At 49.8% G+C, this 17,105-nt stretch overlaps 1 protein-coding gene across 8 annotated transcripts in view; it reads left to right on the top strand.

Annotated features, from left to right (window-relative positions):
• KANSL3 (KAT8 regulatory NSL complex subunit 3) overlaps positions 1–17,105 on the top strand; it is a 41,671-nt gene that overhangs the window by 18,938 nt on the left and 5,628 nt on the right. For 7 of the 8 annotated variants that reach the window (XM_075563176.1, XM_075563172.1, XM_075563174.1 and 4 more), the window contains 16 exons: positions 2,269–2,400; positions 2,630–2,746; positions 2,936–3,037; positions 3,129–3,200; positions 3,997–4,071; positions 4,240–4,397; positions 8,016–8,079; positions 8,564–8,764; positions 8,959–9,115; positions 10,444–10,521; positions 11,758–11,949; positions 12,207–12,291; positions 12,656–12,783; positions 13,635–13,744; positions 14,101–14,323; positions 14,567–14,700. In XM_075563176.1, the coding sequence (XP_075419291.1) occupies positions 2,269–2,400; positions 2,630–2,746; positions 2,936–3,037; positions 3,129–3,200; positions 3,997–4,071; positions 4,240–4,397; positions 8,016–8,079; positions 8,564–8,764; positions 8,959–9,115; positions 10,444–10,521; positions 11,758–11,949; positions 12,207–12,291; positions 12,656–12,783; positions 13,635–13,744; positions 14,101–14,323; positions 14,567–14,700 (2,028 nt within the window). The remainder of the gene's footprint in view (positions 1–2,268; positions 2,401–2,629; positions 2,747–2,935; positions 3,038–3,128; positions 3,201–3,996; positions 4,072–4,239; positions 4,398–8,015; positions 8,080–8,563; positions 8,765–8,958; positions 9,116–10,443; positions 10,522–11,757; positions 11,950–12,206; positions 12,292–12,655; positions 12,784–13,634; positions 13,745–14,100; positions 14,324–14,566; positions 14,701–17,105) is intronic. The other variant, XM_075563177.1, reaches the window with a different exon arrangement.

Below are 17,105 nucleotides of genomic sequence, written 5' to 3'. Positions count from 1 at the left end.
TGACTATTTTGTTTTAAATGGTGTTTCTTAGCTTTTTTTTTGGGGGGGGAGAGAGAGGAGAGGACTGTTTCTTAGCTTTTGTAGAAAGTTTACTACTATAATTTACCTTGCTAAATACTCCCCGCCCCCCCTTCTGCCCCGCCCCCCCCTTCTTCCCCCCAGGTGTTTTCAGATTGTTTCTTACATGATTTGACCCGGGAAACTAGACACTTGCCTGTGGTTTCTATTGATCAAACATGGGCTCCATGAGCCAAGTTCTATGGTAATCACTTCCTGTGTGTAACTCATGCACATTTTCAGCTTTGCTTTTTTAATAGATGGGGCAACTGAGGCTTAAAAGGGGCTAAGTGTTGTTGGACATTTTTGATAGACAAACCAAATACCTTGTAGTGGTGGGCACTTTTTTTTAGCTGCCCAGAGCACTCGCTGCCTGGTTTTGGTGCGGAGTGAGGGACCTCTGCCTGCCCAGGCTTCCCTTTGGGAGGCACAGGATTACGCTTCCATTTTTATCTTTGCACTTTAGCATCTAAGCCTTGTTTAACTAATGCCCAGTACACGTTACCCAACCAAAAACATGCCAGAGGGAGTTTTGGATGCCCCCTGCGCCTACGCATGAAAGCTAGAGTCTCTGGGTGGTGCCTGCAGGTGAGTGCTCAGCGGCTGGTGGAAAGGTTGGTCGTGTGAACCCACCAAGTGAGATCTGCTCCAGAAGGTCCCCATCTGGACAACCTCGCAGAGTCTCTAGTTGCTCACAGGGGTCCAACCGTGAGTTGGATGGATTTGCTTGTTGAATAAGCGTGCAGATCCCATTACATTTAATGACTGCTCCATTGTTTATATTCACTCTCATTTATTTACCTGATCTCCTGACGATAGAGTATTTAATTTTCTTTATTATTGCAGAAAGCCCTATAATAAGAAGTACACTTTTTTTTCACTTGCTGGGTGAAAACCGTTTGTGCTGTTTGAGCATTTATTGGTAGAGTTCTCCCCAGGGGGCGTCATTCGGATCTGCATGTGCTGCTGTCTCCGCTGTGCAAAAGGCTCTGTGGCCACATGGGCATCTGCTGTTGATGTCTGCCAATATCTCTGCCTTGCACAGTGCTGCCTTTTAGTAGGCTCGCTCTCATAGTGACATGATAGAATACAGATTGTATTTTGCTCTCCCCACTCCCTTTCTTCTTGAACCGCTAATGAAGTTAAGTTTCCTTAATTGTGAGCCACTCGCAGTGGTTCTTCTGTCTTGGGCTTTCATTTTCCCAAAATGATGTTTCGGATCCCCGTACACACAGGTTGCTTTTCGAAAGGATAGCTATAAATGATTCTGAGATGATTCTACTTGTGTAGGACCTGCAAGTTGTTAAATGCAGGTGGGATCATGCTTTTGGCCTGTTACCATTAGATCCATTTTAAGAATGCTGGGAAGGCCAGGGAAGCTTGGAGAAGTCAGCTATTGATTATTACTTAGAGGTATTATACATGGACAGAAATTCAAGGCTTTGTGGTTTCATAAGGTAATCTGCTGGCGGATTAAGCTTTCTAATCCAGGTCAGATTCTCTGCCGCAAGTCTGGAGTGGCTCACAGTTAAGGAGTGAGTTACACAGAAATGGCCAGGTTGTGGTTGAAAGTTCTTTGCATATTGCTGCTAGCCTTTGCTTCCTTCCTTTTCTTGAATCCTCCACCTCAGCCCGTCTGTGCCTAGAATAAGCCCCATACCTTTTTGTCTCTGATTGGAAGGCCTGTCTGTCATCCTCTGTTTCTCAGGGGCTGACTCACTCCTGCTGTGTCTTCAGATGGAAATTGCCCCTTGCACGTCCCTGCTCTTCTGCTGGTGGTTTGAGCCCCTGGGGACAGGGGTAGGGATCTAGTACTTTATAGATTGTTTTCACATTTATTTGATATTGGTGGTTTCACTTTTTGATTGCTGAGAGTAAATTTATCCTTGTGCATCAGCTCCCCTTTCCCCCTTTTCGTATTTCTAATATGTTTGTTAGGGAAGGTTTTCAGTTGTAGGGAAGTGGGTAAGGAATCGATGTCATTGGTCCTATTCATGTATATCACCAGAGTGTTTTCAAAAGGCCTGCACCAATTTTCCTTTTAAGTTCTGGAGGCCGCCTTCCAGCCTTCTTTCGACTGGTCCTTCTGTCCTGCAGCATCTCCAAGAGCCCCGGTGAAAGTCTGTGTGGCTGGTGGTGGGGCTCTGTCCTCTCAGCTGACTGCGGGAGGTGAGAGCGCCCCACTTCACACTGTTTTTCCCTTGCTTTCAGATCCCCACCTTGATTGACCGGATGCTGGTGTCGTCTAACACCAAGACGGGGGCTGCGGGAGCAGAGGCCTTGTCTCTCCTATTGAAGAGGCCCTGGGACCCTGCTGTGGGGGTGCTTTCTCATAACAAACCAGTAAGTTGCACAACTCAGGACTGAAACATGGAATTGGTGCCATGGCAGCGGCAAGAGGCAGAGAAAGGGATTAACGGTTTCCCCCAGTTATTTATTTCTGATAGTGTTTAATGTAGGTCTGTGAGCAACTGAGTGTTGGTTGGGATAAGAGGGGCATCGGGATAGGTAGGTTTACCAAAAGGACACCTCCCACTCATGGTTTCTTTGGATGGGGGTTCTTTCTCCCTAGAGCAAACTCCCCGGCTCGCCTCTGATTCTCATCGCCTCCTCCGGCCCCTCCAGCTCTGTGTTCCCCACCTCACGCCGCCACCGCTTCTGGCAGTCTCAGCTGTCCTGCTTGGGCAAGGTCTGTGTTAGAGGAGGAGGTAGGGGTTCCCCTTTGGGGTATTGAGAAGAGATTCACGGGGAGGGGGCCAAAACGACTATCCCCTAACTCTTCTGGTGGTGCTTATCAAAGGTTGAAGGGATCGAGGGGAGGGGGGGAGATTCAGAGGGATTTGAGAGTTGAGTCTGCTGGCACGTTCTTTCGGAGCAGGTCATCCCTGCAGCCACCCACCTACTGAACAATGGCAGCGGGGTTGGCATCCTGCAGTGTCTGGAGCATATGATTGGGGCTGTGAGAAGCAAAGTGCTGGAGGTGAGCCACTCACTCCTCTCTCCGGTCTGGGCTGGTTCTGTGCCTGTCTCTGCTCCCTGTGTCTCACTGTCTTCTTTCTCTTCCCACAAAGATTCACAACCATTTCCCACACAAACCCATCATCCTGATTGGCTGGAATACGGGAGCTTTGGTGGCCTGTCATGTAAGTATTTTCCATCTTATTTGGAGGTGATAGTGGGTTAGAGGACTGCTGCCACCACTACCACCACTGATGGCAGTGGTGGTGCCAGTGTCTCCTTGTGCACTAGGCACGGTCCTAGATGCTTTACCTGTGTCATTGCATCTGAAACTGCAGAGAAAAAACATTTTTTACTTGACTGTGGAAAAGTTTAAAGAAAAGTGTAAGCCAGGTAACTAGATCAATGTCATGAGCCTAACAGAGCTTTATCCATGGTCTTCTCATGGCCCAGCTTGTTTCCTCTTCCTCTGCCCACTCTCTCATCTCCTGAATTATTATGAAGGAAATTCTAACTAATTTATCATTTCATATATTTATATATTTCAGCAGCTGTAACCTGGGTAAAGAAATTATTCCCCACCCCCAACATAAGCACTGTGCTATTCTTTCACCTAAAAAACTCAGTTATTCTAACTGACAAAATTTCATCACTGTGGAATTTGATGTCTTCCTGTTCTACCCCTTCCTAGTAGGCTCTCTCCCCTGCTTCCTGGTCTAGGGTTGGTGTAACTCAGTGAGCGCTGTAAGGAATTTGAGATGATCAGGAGCGACATGTTCAGTTCAAGAGGGAGTGGTTTTCTTCACTAAGGGAGAATGGCTCCCTTTGTGTTCTTGAATGACTGATGCAGCTCTGAGGGCTAGGAGAGGGCACTAGAGGAGTGGGAGATGGGCCTGGCTGGTAGCCCTGGGCCCTCAGATTTGGGATGAGCTGTGGCTGCATTCATATCAGTTGACCTTTAGAGATATTGTTCTGTTACAGGTGTCGGTGATGGAGTACGTCACTGCAGTTGTCTGCCTTGGCTTTCCTCTGCTTACTGTGGATGGTCCCAGAGGGGTAAGAATGGGGGAAGTTCCAAGCTTTATCAATAGCCGGTTCGGGTGAGGAAGTAGCCTTGTCTAACCTGCTGTCCCTCCAGACTGCAGGTACCCAGGGGCTCTCCTGAGTGGAGTTTTCAGGTCAGTGTTAAGATTCTGTCCAATTCTCAACCTGTACTTGTTTTAGGATGTGGATGATCCCCTCTTGGATATGAAGACTCCAGTCCTCTTTGTCATTGGTCAGAATTCCCTGCAGTGTCACCCTGAAGCCATGGAGGATTTCCGGGAGAAGATCCGGGCTGAGAACAGCTTGGTGGTGGTCGGGGGAGCTGATGATAATCTCAGGTGGGTAGATTGCCCCAGAGCTGCCAGAGAGCCATGTGGGCCTATAAGGTGGAATGTAACTGTAGACTAGCCTCTTCAGTTAAAAGTAAGAATTAACTTTTTTTTTTTTAACATTTTAAAATGATTTCAAGCGTAGTACCATAAGTTTCAGGTTTACTTTTACTTTGCCCCATTAAAAAAATAAAATGATCTCGTACTTGCAAAAACCTTTTAATTTCTGTATATTCTTGAGTTATATAAGAGGGTTCAAAAGCTGACAGGAAAATTCTATTTTAATTCCATTTCCCATGAACTTTTTGAAGTTTTTGTATTTCTCAAAAGATAACATTTTCCTTAGCCATGGAACAAGTGTCAAAATGTGGAAATTCACATTGATAATGATACTGTTATCCAATCCACAGATTCAAGTTTTGCCCCTTGTCCCATTAGTGCTCTTGGGTTCAGAATCATTCCATGAGCACACATTGACTGTAGCTGTGTTTTGGGCCAGAGTGCTCTGGGAGAGAGGTGTCTTAGTGCATCACATCAGGAAGTGCCTGATGTTGCTGTGACTGTGTGCTAACAAAAAGTTACCTTGGTTATTATGGTTTAATGTGCTTGGTAGTTGTTGAGAATACACGAAGCAGAACTGATCCAGCATCTTCTGCATGGGAAATTCAGTGATGTTGACTGCATTCTTCAAGTTGTACCTTTCTTACCCTCCCCCCCCAATCTGCCCCCCCATTCACATGCACTCAGTGCCCTGCTGAGCTTCCCAGCTCAGTGCTGCCACTTGGATGGCACAGTGTTGAGGGAGGCATCAGAAGACAGGGATGTTCACGGTTTAAGTTTTCCAGGTCATATCAGAGCAGTAGTTTCAGTGGATTATTCTCACTGGCTCCAGAAAGTCTAGATTCCCTAAGAATTTGACATTTTGTTCTGCAATTTTCTCCTTTTGATTAGGATTCGTCTAGAGAATCTTTAGGACTAAGTTTATGAGACACGTCATTTTGACGCATTTTGATTTCCTCAACGAAAATTATGGAAAACATTTACCTTTATCTCCTACCATCTATGCTAACATGTAGCCATTTAATAAGACAAAGCTATATCCCAATTCATTTTCTTCTAAGCCTTCTAATCTGGAAATTCTATGATATGCATCGATTTGATGTTAGTTTAAATTGAGCAGCAATCCCAGTCTATCTGTTGCATTCACGAAAGCATTACTTCAGTAATGACTATATCCGTAGTCAAAAAGGTCTTAAGACATAAGCTTCAAATGTAAGAGAGTGCAGTGGAGATTGTCATACTGACAGACTCAGGTCACCCTTACAGTACGTTGAGTCCAATAGCTCAAATGTTGTGTAATGTTAAATATTTGAAATTTTCTATAGATACATAGTATCACATAGTTTGATTTATTAGTCAATGATGTATAATTATGTTACTGTTTTAAGAGAAAATGTGTGATTTCATTTATGTATCTGTAGAGATTGGCATATAAGAACTATCTGTAACACTACTGTTAATCAAGGCAATTCAGTCGTGATATCTGGGTGCCATCTAGTTCTTTTGGCCTCTTAGCAAAGGAGATAGTTGTCATGGAAGCAGTTAGCTACACTTTGCATTTTTTCATGTTCCTGGCTCTTCCTTTCTCTTTGCTCTAGGCAAGTGGAAACCAATCGTGCTTGTTGGCCTGTCCAATTGCAAGCCTGTAAGGCCCCATATAGAACACAATAAAACAGAATCACTAACAGATAGCCAGGGCAGAGCAGAATTCCTAACCAGATATTAGACCAATTAACTGGAATGTCCCAGGAAACCTAACTCTAAACCTCTGAAACCAGAACCAAACCTAAGATTTAGGTGTAGTTAAGTGGCTTCCCTAGCTACTCTTTGTGTATTTGTTTGTTGTGTTGTAAATATATCTGTCACACAGTTTTTGCACTGATACAACTTAGTGATAGCAGTTGAATCAATTGATTATGCCACCCTACCTTTAATTAATGTATTTTTTTCATCACCATAAACTGGAATTCATTGTTCCATAAGCAATCCGCCTTTCCCTCTCTCCCAGACCTGGCAACCCTTAATTAACTTTGGCCTGTATATATTTGCCTCTTGTCTTTTTATGAGTGAGGTCATACAAGGGCTGTCCTTTTGTGACTGACTGGCTTTCACTTGGCATAATGTCTTCATGCACTGTTCATATTGTAGCATGCACCAAGTCTACATTCCCATCTCTAGCTGCGTGGTATTCTGTTGCGTGGATGTTGGAAGGCACTGTGTTCATGTAAATAGGCTGCTTTTCTTGGTAACAAACACTCTTCAGCAGAGCAGCGCGTTGCTGTGCGGGAGATGGGATGCTGTCAGGGAGCGGTCATTTGTGACGCTGTTGGTGAGATGTAGTACTGTTAGTGCCACTGTGTTGGTTCTGACTCAGCAACCCTGCCTGGTCCTGTGTGCTCCTCACAGCTCTTATATTTGACCCCATTGTTGCGGCCACTGTGTCCATCCATCTCGTTCAGGGTTTTCTCTCTTTGCACTGCCCTTCTGTGTTACCAAGCACAGCATCCTTCTGCAAGGACTGGTGTCTCCTGACAGCATATCCAAAGTACACTACGTAAAGTCGTGCCATCCTTGTCTCTGAGGAGCATTCTGTCTACTTCTAACGAGACAGATTTGTGTGTCTCTTTGGCAGTCCATGCTGCTTTCAGCGTTCTTCAACACCCTCGTTCAAGTGCATCAGTTCTTCAGTGTTTCTTACTCAGTGCCAGCTTGCACATGCATACCAGACCATTGAAAAGACTGGCTGAGGATGGAGGACTGGGTGATCTGAATTTAGTCTTGACTTCTTTGCTTACCTGTAAAATGAGGGTGTCACTCAGGATGAGAATTCTCAGCATTTGGAAATGAGTATTGGTGTTCTTCAGCTTCTCACTTGGTGCACCATTCTCTCCTCCTAGACCCCTTTTACAGACTAGGGGTTTTAAGGAAAATGTTTAGAAGAGGAGATATGGCTGGCTGTATTAATTTTCTTTTATCCATTTAAAACTAACCTGTGGCCCCTGTTTTCCCTTTGTGATAATCTTAGCCAAGTGGTAATTACACAGAAATATCAGTGTTTGGGCCTAGTTGGGGGAATATTTAAAACCAAAAGAACCAAACCGATTCCCATCCAGTTAATTACGATTTATACCGACCCTTTGTAGAGTTTCCGTGGCTATGAATCTTCATGGGAGCAGACAGTCTTTCTCCTGGGAGAAAGCTGGTGGAGGCTGGTGGGTTTGAACTGCTGGCCCTGTTAGTAGGCCAGTGCTTTAACTTACAGCAGCACCAGGGCTCTGCTAGTGTGGGAATTTTGTAACATTCACCTACGTGCACTATATTTGGTTATTGACATGGGTTTGTTTTCATTCCTGAAGCTCCATGAGGTAGAGGCTATGGATTTCTATTTAGTATCTACCTATTTCTATATTTAGATGTGGTAACAGATTCAGAGAGGTTAGGTTGCCTGCCTGCAGGCTAACATAGCCTTGGATCTAGAAAAATAACCAACAGAGATGAAGAATGCATTCTTATTTCCCTGTGGTGTCCTGGCGTAATGAAGGCGTAAACATTTCTTTTTTCTTCCAGAATAAGCAAAGCAAAGAAGAAATCCGAGGGGTTGACTCAGAGCATGGTAGACAGATGCATTCAGGTAAACAGCTGCTTCGCTGCTTTCTTGTCTAGCCTGCCCTTTCTTTCTAACCTCGTAGCCGTGCTCTAGTTTGCAGCAGTTCCTTAAGTTCTGGTGGTGGGTGAAGAGTGTCTGCCCACTGGGGCCTCTGATAGGACTGTGTCATCAACAAAGACAAGGGGGAAGATGGAGAGAGAGGAAGGAAAAGTGACAGGGCGTGAAGAGTAAGGGGTGAGGGAAGCATGGGGGAGGTGGGGTTTAGTGCAGGGGGAGTGGTAGAATGGGCGGACGCACCTGGTTTGGGATGCCTCTCACGGGTGGGCATCAGTATGGGCACCTTGAAGGACCCTTTAAAGTCATGGGTTTGTTCCAGGCTGTTTGAATGTGGAGGGAGTGGTATATCCGTCCACCAATGCCAAGGTGAAGGTAATGCTATTTTGAAACTATCCAGGTGGTCTTATTTCCAGAGTAGGGCTAATCTGGTCTTGGCTCCTCTACCCACCAGGATGAGATTGTGGACTTCCTGACAGGAGTGCTGACTCGTGCTGAAGGGCACGTGGGCTCTGAGCCTCGGGATCAGGATGCCGAGAAGAAGAAGAAACCCCGAGACGTAGCCCGCAGAGACATGGCCTTTGAGGCCCCTGACCGGGGAAGTCGGCCTGCCTCCCCTGCCTCGAAGCTGCCCGCGTCACCCTCGGGCTCAGAGGTAATGCACACAGGGAAGGTGGGAGCATTTGTACTGATGACCCAGGACTGCAAGGCGGTCCCTCGACTTTCTGGGTTGTAGGTCTTTGAGGTCCTGTGAGGAGTTCCTGGAACCAGGCTGTTCCAGGGTCCATGCTGACTGACAGTGGACTCAGACAGTGCTCTCCACTCTCCTGTCCTTCCCGCCCCACTCAGGACCTTTCCAGCGTGTCCAGCAGCCCCACCTCCAGTCCTAAGACCAAGGTGACTACAGTGACTTCCGCCCAGAAATCGAGCCAGATTGGAAGCTCTCAGGTGCTGAAGAGGCACATGCAGCGCACAGAAGCTGTGCTGACCCACAGGCATGCTCAAGGTAGGCGCCTGGGCCGCAGCCTCTCGGGTTCTCCAGCTGTAGTTTGATGCCCCATGGCAGGGGGGAAATCCTGGCAGCCATAGCACTCCTGAGGATGCGGGGCCACCCTCGCCACCTTGTCGGTTCAGGTAGAATTAGGGTGAAGAGGGCATCATGGGCCATGTGCAGTGGTAGAGGCAACAGAAGGGCTGGTAGCCCCGAGTTACAGCTTTGGCTTGGCGTCCTCGAGAAGTCTTCAGATTGTAACTGGCCACAGACTTCTCCAACTCTGTCGGGGAAGCTGTGTCTTCTCTCATCCAGGCACTGCCTTGTTGCACCCGCAGGCCAGCAGTGCTCAGGGCATGGGCGTGCGTGCGTGCGTGCGTGCGTGCGTGTGTGTGTGTGTGTGTGTGTGTGTGTGTAGATGGATTTTGCTCATCAGATGCTAGGGAAGCTCAGCTGGCGTCCTACCCTTGAAGAGTTGAGATTCTACCCCTAGGTCTTCAGATTCAGGCTGGGAAATGTGTGTGTCTCTGTATGGATGCACTTTTGAGAGCAGCAAAGGCTCCGGAAGAAGGTCTAAAGTCAGTGGGCAGGTCAAGACAGTGCCCAACTTGATCCAGCTGGGCAGGCCCTGGTGGGAGACCTCTTGAGCATGGTTTCTGATGATGTGTCTAGCAGTGGCCCTCCTGTGGGCTCTTCGGGAAGTGGGGGGCCTGGGAAGAGGCTGCTTGGCAGACTGACTGTTGAACAGAAAAGCAGGGAGGTGACTGGAGGCCGACCTGCGTGTGCCCCTTATGTTTCTGCTGGAGGCTGTGAAGCTGGGAATCTGAGGGAGAGAGCAGTGATCATAGACCCCTGACTTGGGCAGAGCTGGTACATAGGTGGAGGCGCGAGAATGGCTAACTTTGACAGAGCCCATGACCCACTGTGCATGGGAAAGACGCAGCAGTCTGCTTCTGTAAAGAGTCACATACTTGGAAACCCTGTGGGGGCAATTCTACCCTGTCCTATAGGGTCATAGTGAGTGAGTTGTCATTGGCTCAGTGACAGTGGGTTTTTGGGGGGGTGAGGGGCAGGGAGTTTTATAAGGCCTCCCTGTACATCACACTCGCTTTCTGTTGCCCTGAGTCTTGGCAAAAGGCCCATGAGTCGGGTTCGGGTACGCGTTGTTCACTCAGGGATGACCTCGCGGAGCAATGAAGTGGCAGAGCCACGTCTGATCCCTCGCAGCAACTCTAGAAAGAGCCCCTGGATAACCCTGGGCTCCAGCTGTTTCACACACACCCCTGCCCCTACCCTTTCCTATGGCTGGCTGTGATCCTGTAATTCTCTCTGATTCATTCCAGCACAGTTTGCTGCTTTTCTGAAACAAAATATGCTGGTGAGGAAAGCTCTTCCTCCCGGCACCTCCTCCTGTCTCTTTGGTGAGTATTGCTCTCTCGCTTTCTCTCTCTCTCTCTCTCTCTCTCTCTCTCTCTCTCTCTCTCTCTCTCTCTTTCTCCCTCCCCCCCCACCTGCTCACTCTGTTCTTATCCCCATCTCTCTCTCTCTCCTGCCTCCCCTCTGGGTCAGGATGCTTGTGAACTCTGCTTGCTCTGAGGTCCCCTCTCATCCCCACCCTTTATGTCTGCTTCTCATGCAGCTCTGTTTGTCTCCTCATTTTTGTTCCTTCACCGTGGTTCTTGGCCCTGTGTCTCCGGGTGCCTCTGATCCACTGCCTGTGAGCCTACGTTGCCTTATACAGTTTGCTCTCTGCTGTTCTTTTCTTGGTTCCGGCCTGGCCACTGCAGGTCAACTCAGAAGCATGAAACCTGTAAACTCCTCTTGCCTCGACCCTCCTTTCTGTTGTGATTTTAACCAGGCATTGACACGCTCCCTCTGCAGCAGTCCTCCCATCCCAGCTGGTTATGGGGGGAGGGGGAGGGGTCCTCCCTGTGGTCCCCCGCCAGGTCCACCCACCCCCAGTGCTTCCCTGACCCTGCTTGCTTATGCTGAGACGTGGCAGTCAGTGGGCTTCTGGATTTCAAGAGGAGAGCGTCTTGAGGGCTAACTGAGGGGCCCAGGTTCTGTGTGGACAGAGTGCCGCTCTTTCTATTCGGACATGTGATTGCGACAGGTCCTTGTGGCCTTGGGGTTGGAGCTGTAATGTTGTCTGGGCTGAGATGCTCGCTGACCCAGTAGCAACTCAAAGCCAGCCCCAAGCCCCCTGCCTCCAAATGGCAAATAAGCCCTCAACCTTGGGCTTGCTGAGCAGAGTGGAGCCACCGAATGGCTTGCTTCCTCTTGGGGTCTTTGTGGATTGTTTGCTGCCCCCAGCTGTCAGGAGGGGGAGGCTGGAAGTGACTGTGGTCGGGTTTTCCACGTGAGTGCTCTGGTGTTTGTTGGCCTTTGTTAGGCAGGGTCGGGGTGTCTCCTCCTTTCATTCCCCACCAGCTCAGGCCCCCCTACTTCTGACTCCAGGGGCGATGGAGCCATCTTCTGAGAGGCTTTGAGCAGGATTCCTCCGTAGATGGGGCCTGAGTGAGGTGGGACTGAGGCGCCCACCATCTCCTGCAGAAGGAGGTCGTTCCTCTGTGAGGGGTGGGGTGCCGGCTGTGGACGTGCCTGTGCCCCTCACCTCCTTCGGGGTATATGGGAGCTCACTTCACCCCTTCTCTCAGTGCCCGTCTCATCAGAACAAGTGGAGGACACAGAGAAAGAGGATCTGCGCGTCCAGCTGAAGCGGCATCTTCCCTCCAGCCCTCTTTCTGGCAGTAAAGCCTCCAAGCGGCCGAAGATCAAGGTGTCCCTTATCTCCCAAGGGGACGCGGCAGGCGGGCAGTGCATCCCTTCCCAGGGAGGCGCTCCAGAAGGTGAGCTTCCCTCTCGGTTTGCTGAGCCAACCCCTGTCTGAGCTGAGCTCTCGTGGGACGCAGCACACCGTCTTGGAGGCCACCTGTGGGTGTCCCTGGAGCACAGAAGGCATGAGGCGCATGCGGGGAGAAAGTGACCTGCCCCTGCTGAGCGAGAATTGTGTCTTGTCCATGTTACTGAGCATTTACCCTGTTAACAACAAAAGGTGGGGGCTCCACAGGGCTGACCAGAGGCCTTGGGGTTTTGTGTTTTGCAGCCTCAGGAGGGAAGCCCAGCACTATGACCCTGGGCCAAGCGTCCGCAGGGGCCAAGGAGCTCACAGGGCTTCTCACCACAGCCAAGTGAGTCCTGCGTTTCTCTGTGTCTGCTCCACTCTCCGTGCTTGGAGAGGCGGGCTGCTCTGAAGTCTGTCCGTGAGATCTCTGCTGGCTCCTGTTGAGCAACACAGCAAGCTTCCCCTGGCAGACAGGTGGTGGCTCTGCTTGAGGCGAACTGGCCGGAAATCAGACTCAGGTTTCCCCGTGGCAGGCAAGAATTCTACCACTGGCCACCACTGAGCCATATCTTTTTTTGGAGGTGGAATGGAGAAACCAGAGGTTCTAGCTGTTTCTGAAAGCCTTCCTGGGCCCTCCTCTGGCTCCTCCCCTGGTTAGGGTCGGCGGCCCTCTGACATTTGGATGCTGGAGTTCATTTCTTTGTCTACAGGTCAGCTGCTGCCTGTGAAGGGAGCCTGGCAGCCAGCCCCTCGGCCGTCTCTAGCAGCACTGCGCCCAGTGCCCTGCACACACTCCAGAGCCGCTTGGTGGCCACCTCTCCGGGTAGCTCCCTTCCAGGTACCGTGTGACCTGTAGTCTCCCCTGCCCAGAAGAAGGGAGGCCAGAGGAGAGTGCCTGGAGCCGACTCTGGAGGGTGCTCTTCTGGATCGCAGGCCTGTTGGGGAGGCTTGCCACAGAGCTGGAAGGGGTGTGGGGCATGTTCCTGTCTGTTGGTGCTGGGCCCTGCCCCGTATGAAGGGTTGATAATCCATGGACTACTTTGTATCTCATCTTGGTGTTTCACATGCACCATTGGATGGAATGAAACCCTGGTGTCAGTCGTGAGCGCAGCGAGACTTTTTTTGCCTTGGCTGCTCCCCTCACTTCTCCCATCCCACCCCTGCTGGAACAGCTCATACATGACTCACCTGAGCCACGTTGGGCTGAGGCACTGCAGACCTGGCTCCCTCCAGAGGGCCTGCCCCTGTGCGCTGGGCTGTGGGTGGAGGTGGGGCAAACTGGGTATTTGGAATTATTTTGACTTAAAACCTCCATCTGGGTCCCTAGAAAGAAAGGAGGGAATTTAAGATTTCTGAAAAGTAGAGATCACTCTCTCTTGGTTCCTCTGTAAAGTTCCCAGAACATGGGACAGGTGGTTAGGAGCGATTTGGAAACTAGAGGAAGGGATCAGGTGAGGGAGAAGGGGTGGGAGGGGGGTGGTCAGTGCTGTCCTTGGCATAGTACCACTCCTTATGTGGGCATCAAGTGCTGGCCGTGGGAGGGTTTCCTGCCCTTTTTTGCAAGCAGTTGGGGTGCCCAATGGAAGGAGTGGGTGTGCTTTCTGGGTGTCAAGGGTGGGCATACGTGGCTCCTTATGGACTGCTTGCATGTTGTCCAGTTATGCTGATGCCCGTTCTCCCCTCGCCTAGGTGCCACGTCAGCCAGCAGCCTCCTCCAAGGCCTCAGCTTCAGCTTACAGGACATCAGCAGCAAGACTTCTGGCCTCCCAGCAAATCCACCCCCAGGGCCCGCCCCACAGGTGCAGACCTGCACTCCCTGCAGCTGTGGGAGGAGACCGTCTCAGCTCATTTGGTTTTGGCAGGGATACTTGGTGTGGGGACAGCAAGTCCAGGACAGGCAATTCTGACTCCACAGTTGAGAGCGATCAGAGATTAAGATTCCATCCCTTTCTGGGTAGCCTTTGACCTGTGTGTGTCTTTGTTTCCTTGTCTGTCATGGTAATGATGCCTGCCCTGCAGTGTCTGAGCATTACTAATGCATGCAAACTGCCCCAAAGAGCGCCCTGGACATGGTGGGCACCCAGTCCACACCAGCCTTTAATCGTGCTCTCTGGACCCCTCCAAACTGGCTGACCCTGACCTGCATGTCTCACAGGCCACCACTGTGAAGTTGCCCGCCCCCATGCAGAGCCTGGGAGCTATCACCACGGGCACCAGCACCATCGTCCGGACCATTCCTGTGGCCACCACGCTCTCCTCCTTGGGTGCCACTCCCGGTGGGAAGCCCACAGCCATCCACCAGCTGCTGACCAACGGGGGCCTCGCCAAGCTGGCCAGCAGTCTCCCCGGCCTGGCTCAGATCTCTAACCAAGCATCAGGTGAGTCTCCGGACCAACGTGGCGACTCCCCACTCTGAGAACTTCCCTCAGGACCTTCCCATCTCACATGGGCAAGGTGTGATGAAGACCCCAAGCCCACAGGGTCCCAGCTCTGACTCTCAGGCATTCAGCAGTGTGAACCAGAGAACCCAGGCACTCTCCTCTTGCCTCTCGACGACCAGCCGGCAAGGAGGCGTGGGTTGGTGGTGTTGCAGTGACCTTGCTTCCGTGTCTCCCTCTCAGGCTTGAAGGTTCCCACCACCATCACCCTGACGCTGCGTGGCCAGCCGAGCCGAGTCACCACCCTGAGCCCCATGGGCTCAGCAGCAGCCCTGTCGGAGGAGCCCAGCCCCCAGGCCCTGCCCTCCGGCCCACAGGTGAGTGTGCCCGGGAGGACCGAGGACGTGAGCTTCAGGGCTGGGCAGTTTGAGGCTGGCTGATCGCGGACGCACCCTGGAGATCACATTCAAACCCAGACTCGGGCTTTGTAGCTGAGCAAGCCTGGCACCTCTGTGAGTGTCTCCTTTCCTGTCACAGTTCCTGAATTGTGAGGATTAAATATGAAGCATGTTTAAACATGTGCCTGCTAGTTAATGTCTGCTCCTTCCCAGTTTTCCTCAGCCAGGAGTTGTACTTGAGGTTAGTTCTTTGAGCATACTGCTTTCCAGCCCCGCCCCTTCACAGATGTTGGACTGTGTCCCTTCACTGCCACCTTTTGAGGGCACAAGTAAAATATTTATAGTAGTAAATGGTGATCTGAGGAGCCCCCTCCCCCCTGGATTGGAGATTAGCGAGGAGCACTGTTGGACTGGAGTATGGAGTGTGCTTTCCTTCACTCTCCACTGAGTTGGCCCAGGTGCTACGTGGGCCACAGCACGCTTTCCAGGATGCAACTGGGGGCGGGGAGCAGAGTACTGTGCCCCACCCGTTCCACAAGTTTCCCACCCCTTTGCTGAGGGAAAAGGTTATGTGGAGACCTGACATGCATTGGGTTCATAACTACCCTTCCTACTTTTGTGCAGAAGAGTAGACGTTTTAAAATTTATTTTGTTTTCTTCTTTCCCCAATTCTAAGTGATTGTTTTTATTTTAGATAATGTAAACATTGAAGAAGTACATGATTTAGAAAATGAAAAATTTCTAAAACACCAGCCCTAGAGATAATAGAGGTACAAGCCCCAAACCCGCTGCTGTCGAGTTGATTCGGACCAATAGCAATCCGTGCAGCAGAGGAGGTTTCCAAGGCTGTGGATCTTTAAGGGAGCCCGCTCTTCCAGAGCGGTGGTGGGGTTCGAAAGGTTGGACTTTTGGTTAGCCGACTTAACCACTGCACACCGATGTTAAAGAAGGACTCAAACTCACCGCCATCGAGTCAGCTTGGCTCATAGAGACGCTGTAGAACAAGGTGGGCAGTTCTCTACAGGAGAAGGCAGTTTCATCTTCCTTTTGTGGAACGCCCGGTGGTTTCCGCCTGCTGGCTTGCAGCAGCCCAGTGTGTCTGAAGCCCAGCACCCAGCAGAGCTCTACCAGAGATAAGAGCCTCTGTTAGCAGCTGGAGGGACATCCTTGTTCGTTATTGTCGTTTTTGTGGACAAAACTGAAATCACAGCAGGACACGTGGCACCACTCCCTATTGGTACGCAGGGAGCAGTGGTCTTGTGTTTCACTGTGTGCGTGTGTGCACACTCGTGCCCTCTCACCAGTTACGGACCCATTATCCTAACGCTGCAGTGAATGCCCTTGTTCATAATTCCTATTCAACTCTAGGAGTACTTCTCTAGGTTCAGAGACCCACAAGGGGAGGCCAGCCACTGTCTAGCTGACTTTCAGAAGGCTCTGTGAGCCTGCATCCAGTTCAAGGAACACTGATGGGGATTCCTCTTCCTACACCTTGGTCACTTGTGGAAATCAGGTTTTGTTTTTGTCAAGACCTTTTCCTAATCATTAATGAGAGAGTACATGTCTTTCATGAATTGCTTTTTATATTAGAACTAAATCTCTTTTAATAGCAGCCTTAAACATTCAGATGCATATACTTTGTTCCAGGCCCTCACTTACTTTTCTTTTCATGATATTTTTACTTTTAGCTTAAATACTGAATGCTTGTCTTTTCACTCATATTTCTGGATTTTTTTTTTTTGGTGTGTGTCAGATACTTAAGATTTTTTATGTAGTGAAATCTTCAGATTTTTTATGGCTCTCAGGTTCTGGTCCTGACTAAGAGATCCTAAGCTGGAGTGTCTAGAGTTTATGCCGAGTGAGGTCAGAGTCTGAGGATATTTGAGTCCACCCCCGCCCTGCCCGCACCCACGTGGAACCCACTGTGCCCAGTCTAGATTCCCGCCCCCACAGGATCTGTACCCTGGGTCTGTCTGTTCTCACAGTAGTTCTCTGTGCCTGTTTGAGAATACAAAGCCTCAATTAAAGACAGTGGAAATTCTGTTTCAAGTGTGCTAAGATTCTTTTCTGATAGGTTGAATTTTGTTTTATCTTGTTTCTTTTTTGGAATCATGAGTTGAAGGCGCATAAATGTTTCCTTTTAATCAGTAAACACAAGGAATTGCTTAAATAGGTTTTCTAATATTGAGCTCTCTGAATACCAGATTCCGTGGCTTATTCAACATGTCCTACTCCTTTACTTTAAAAAGTTACTTTGTTATTGTTTGCACAAAGCCGCGTTTGCTTCAGTGGTGCATACATAGGAAACAAGACCCTATTAAAAGAAGCAGTTATGAAGAGAGGGACAGAACCGAGGCAAGTCTTGCAGAGGGAAAGCATGTAAT

The sequence above is a fragment of the Tenrec ecaudatus genome, chromosome 11, assembly GCF_050624435.1.
Source record: "Tenrec ecaudatus isolate mTenEca1 chromosome 11, mTenEca1.hap1, whole genome shotgun sequence".
Lineage (NCBI taxonomy): Eukaryota > Metazoa > Chordata > Mammalia > Afrosoricida > Tenrecidae > Tenrec > Tenrec ecaudatus.
The sequence above is the reverse complement of the archived record's forward strand: the minus strand, read 5'-3'. Positions and strand labels throughout refer to the sequence as shown.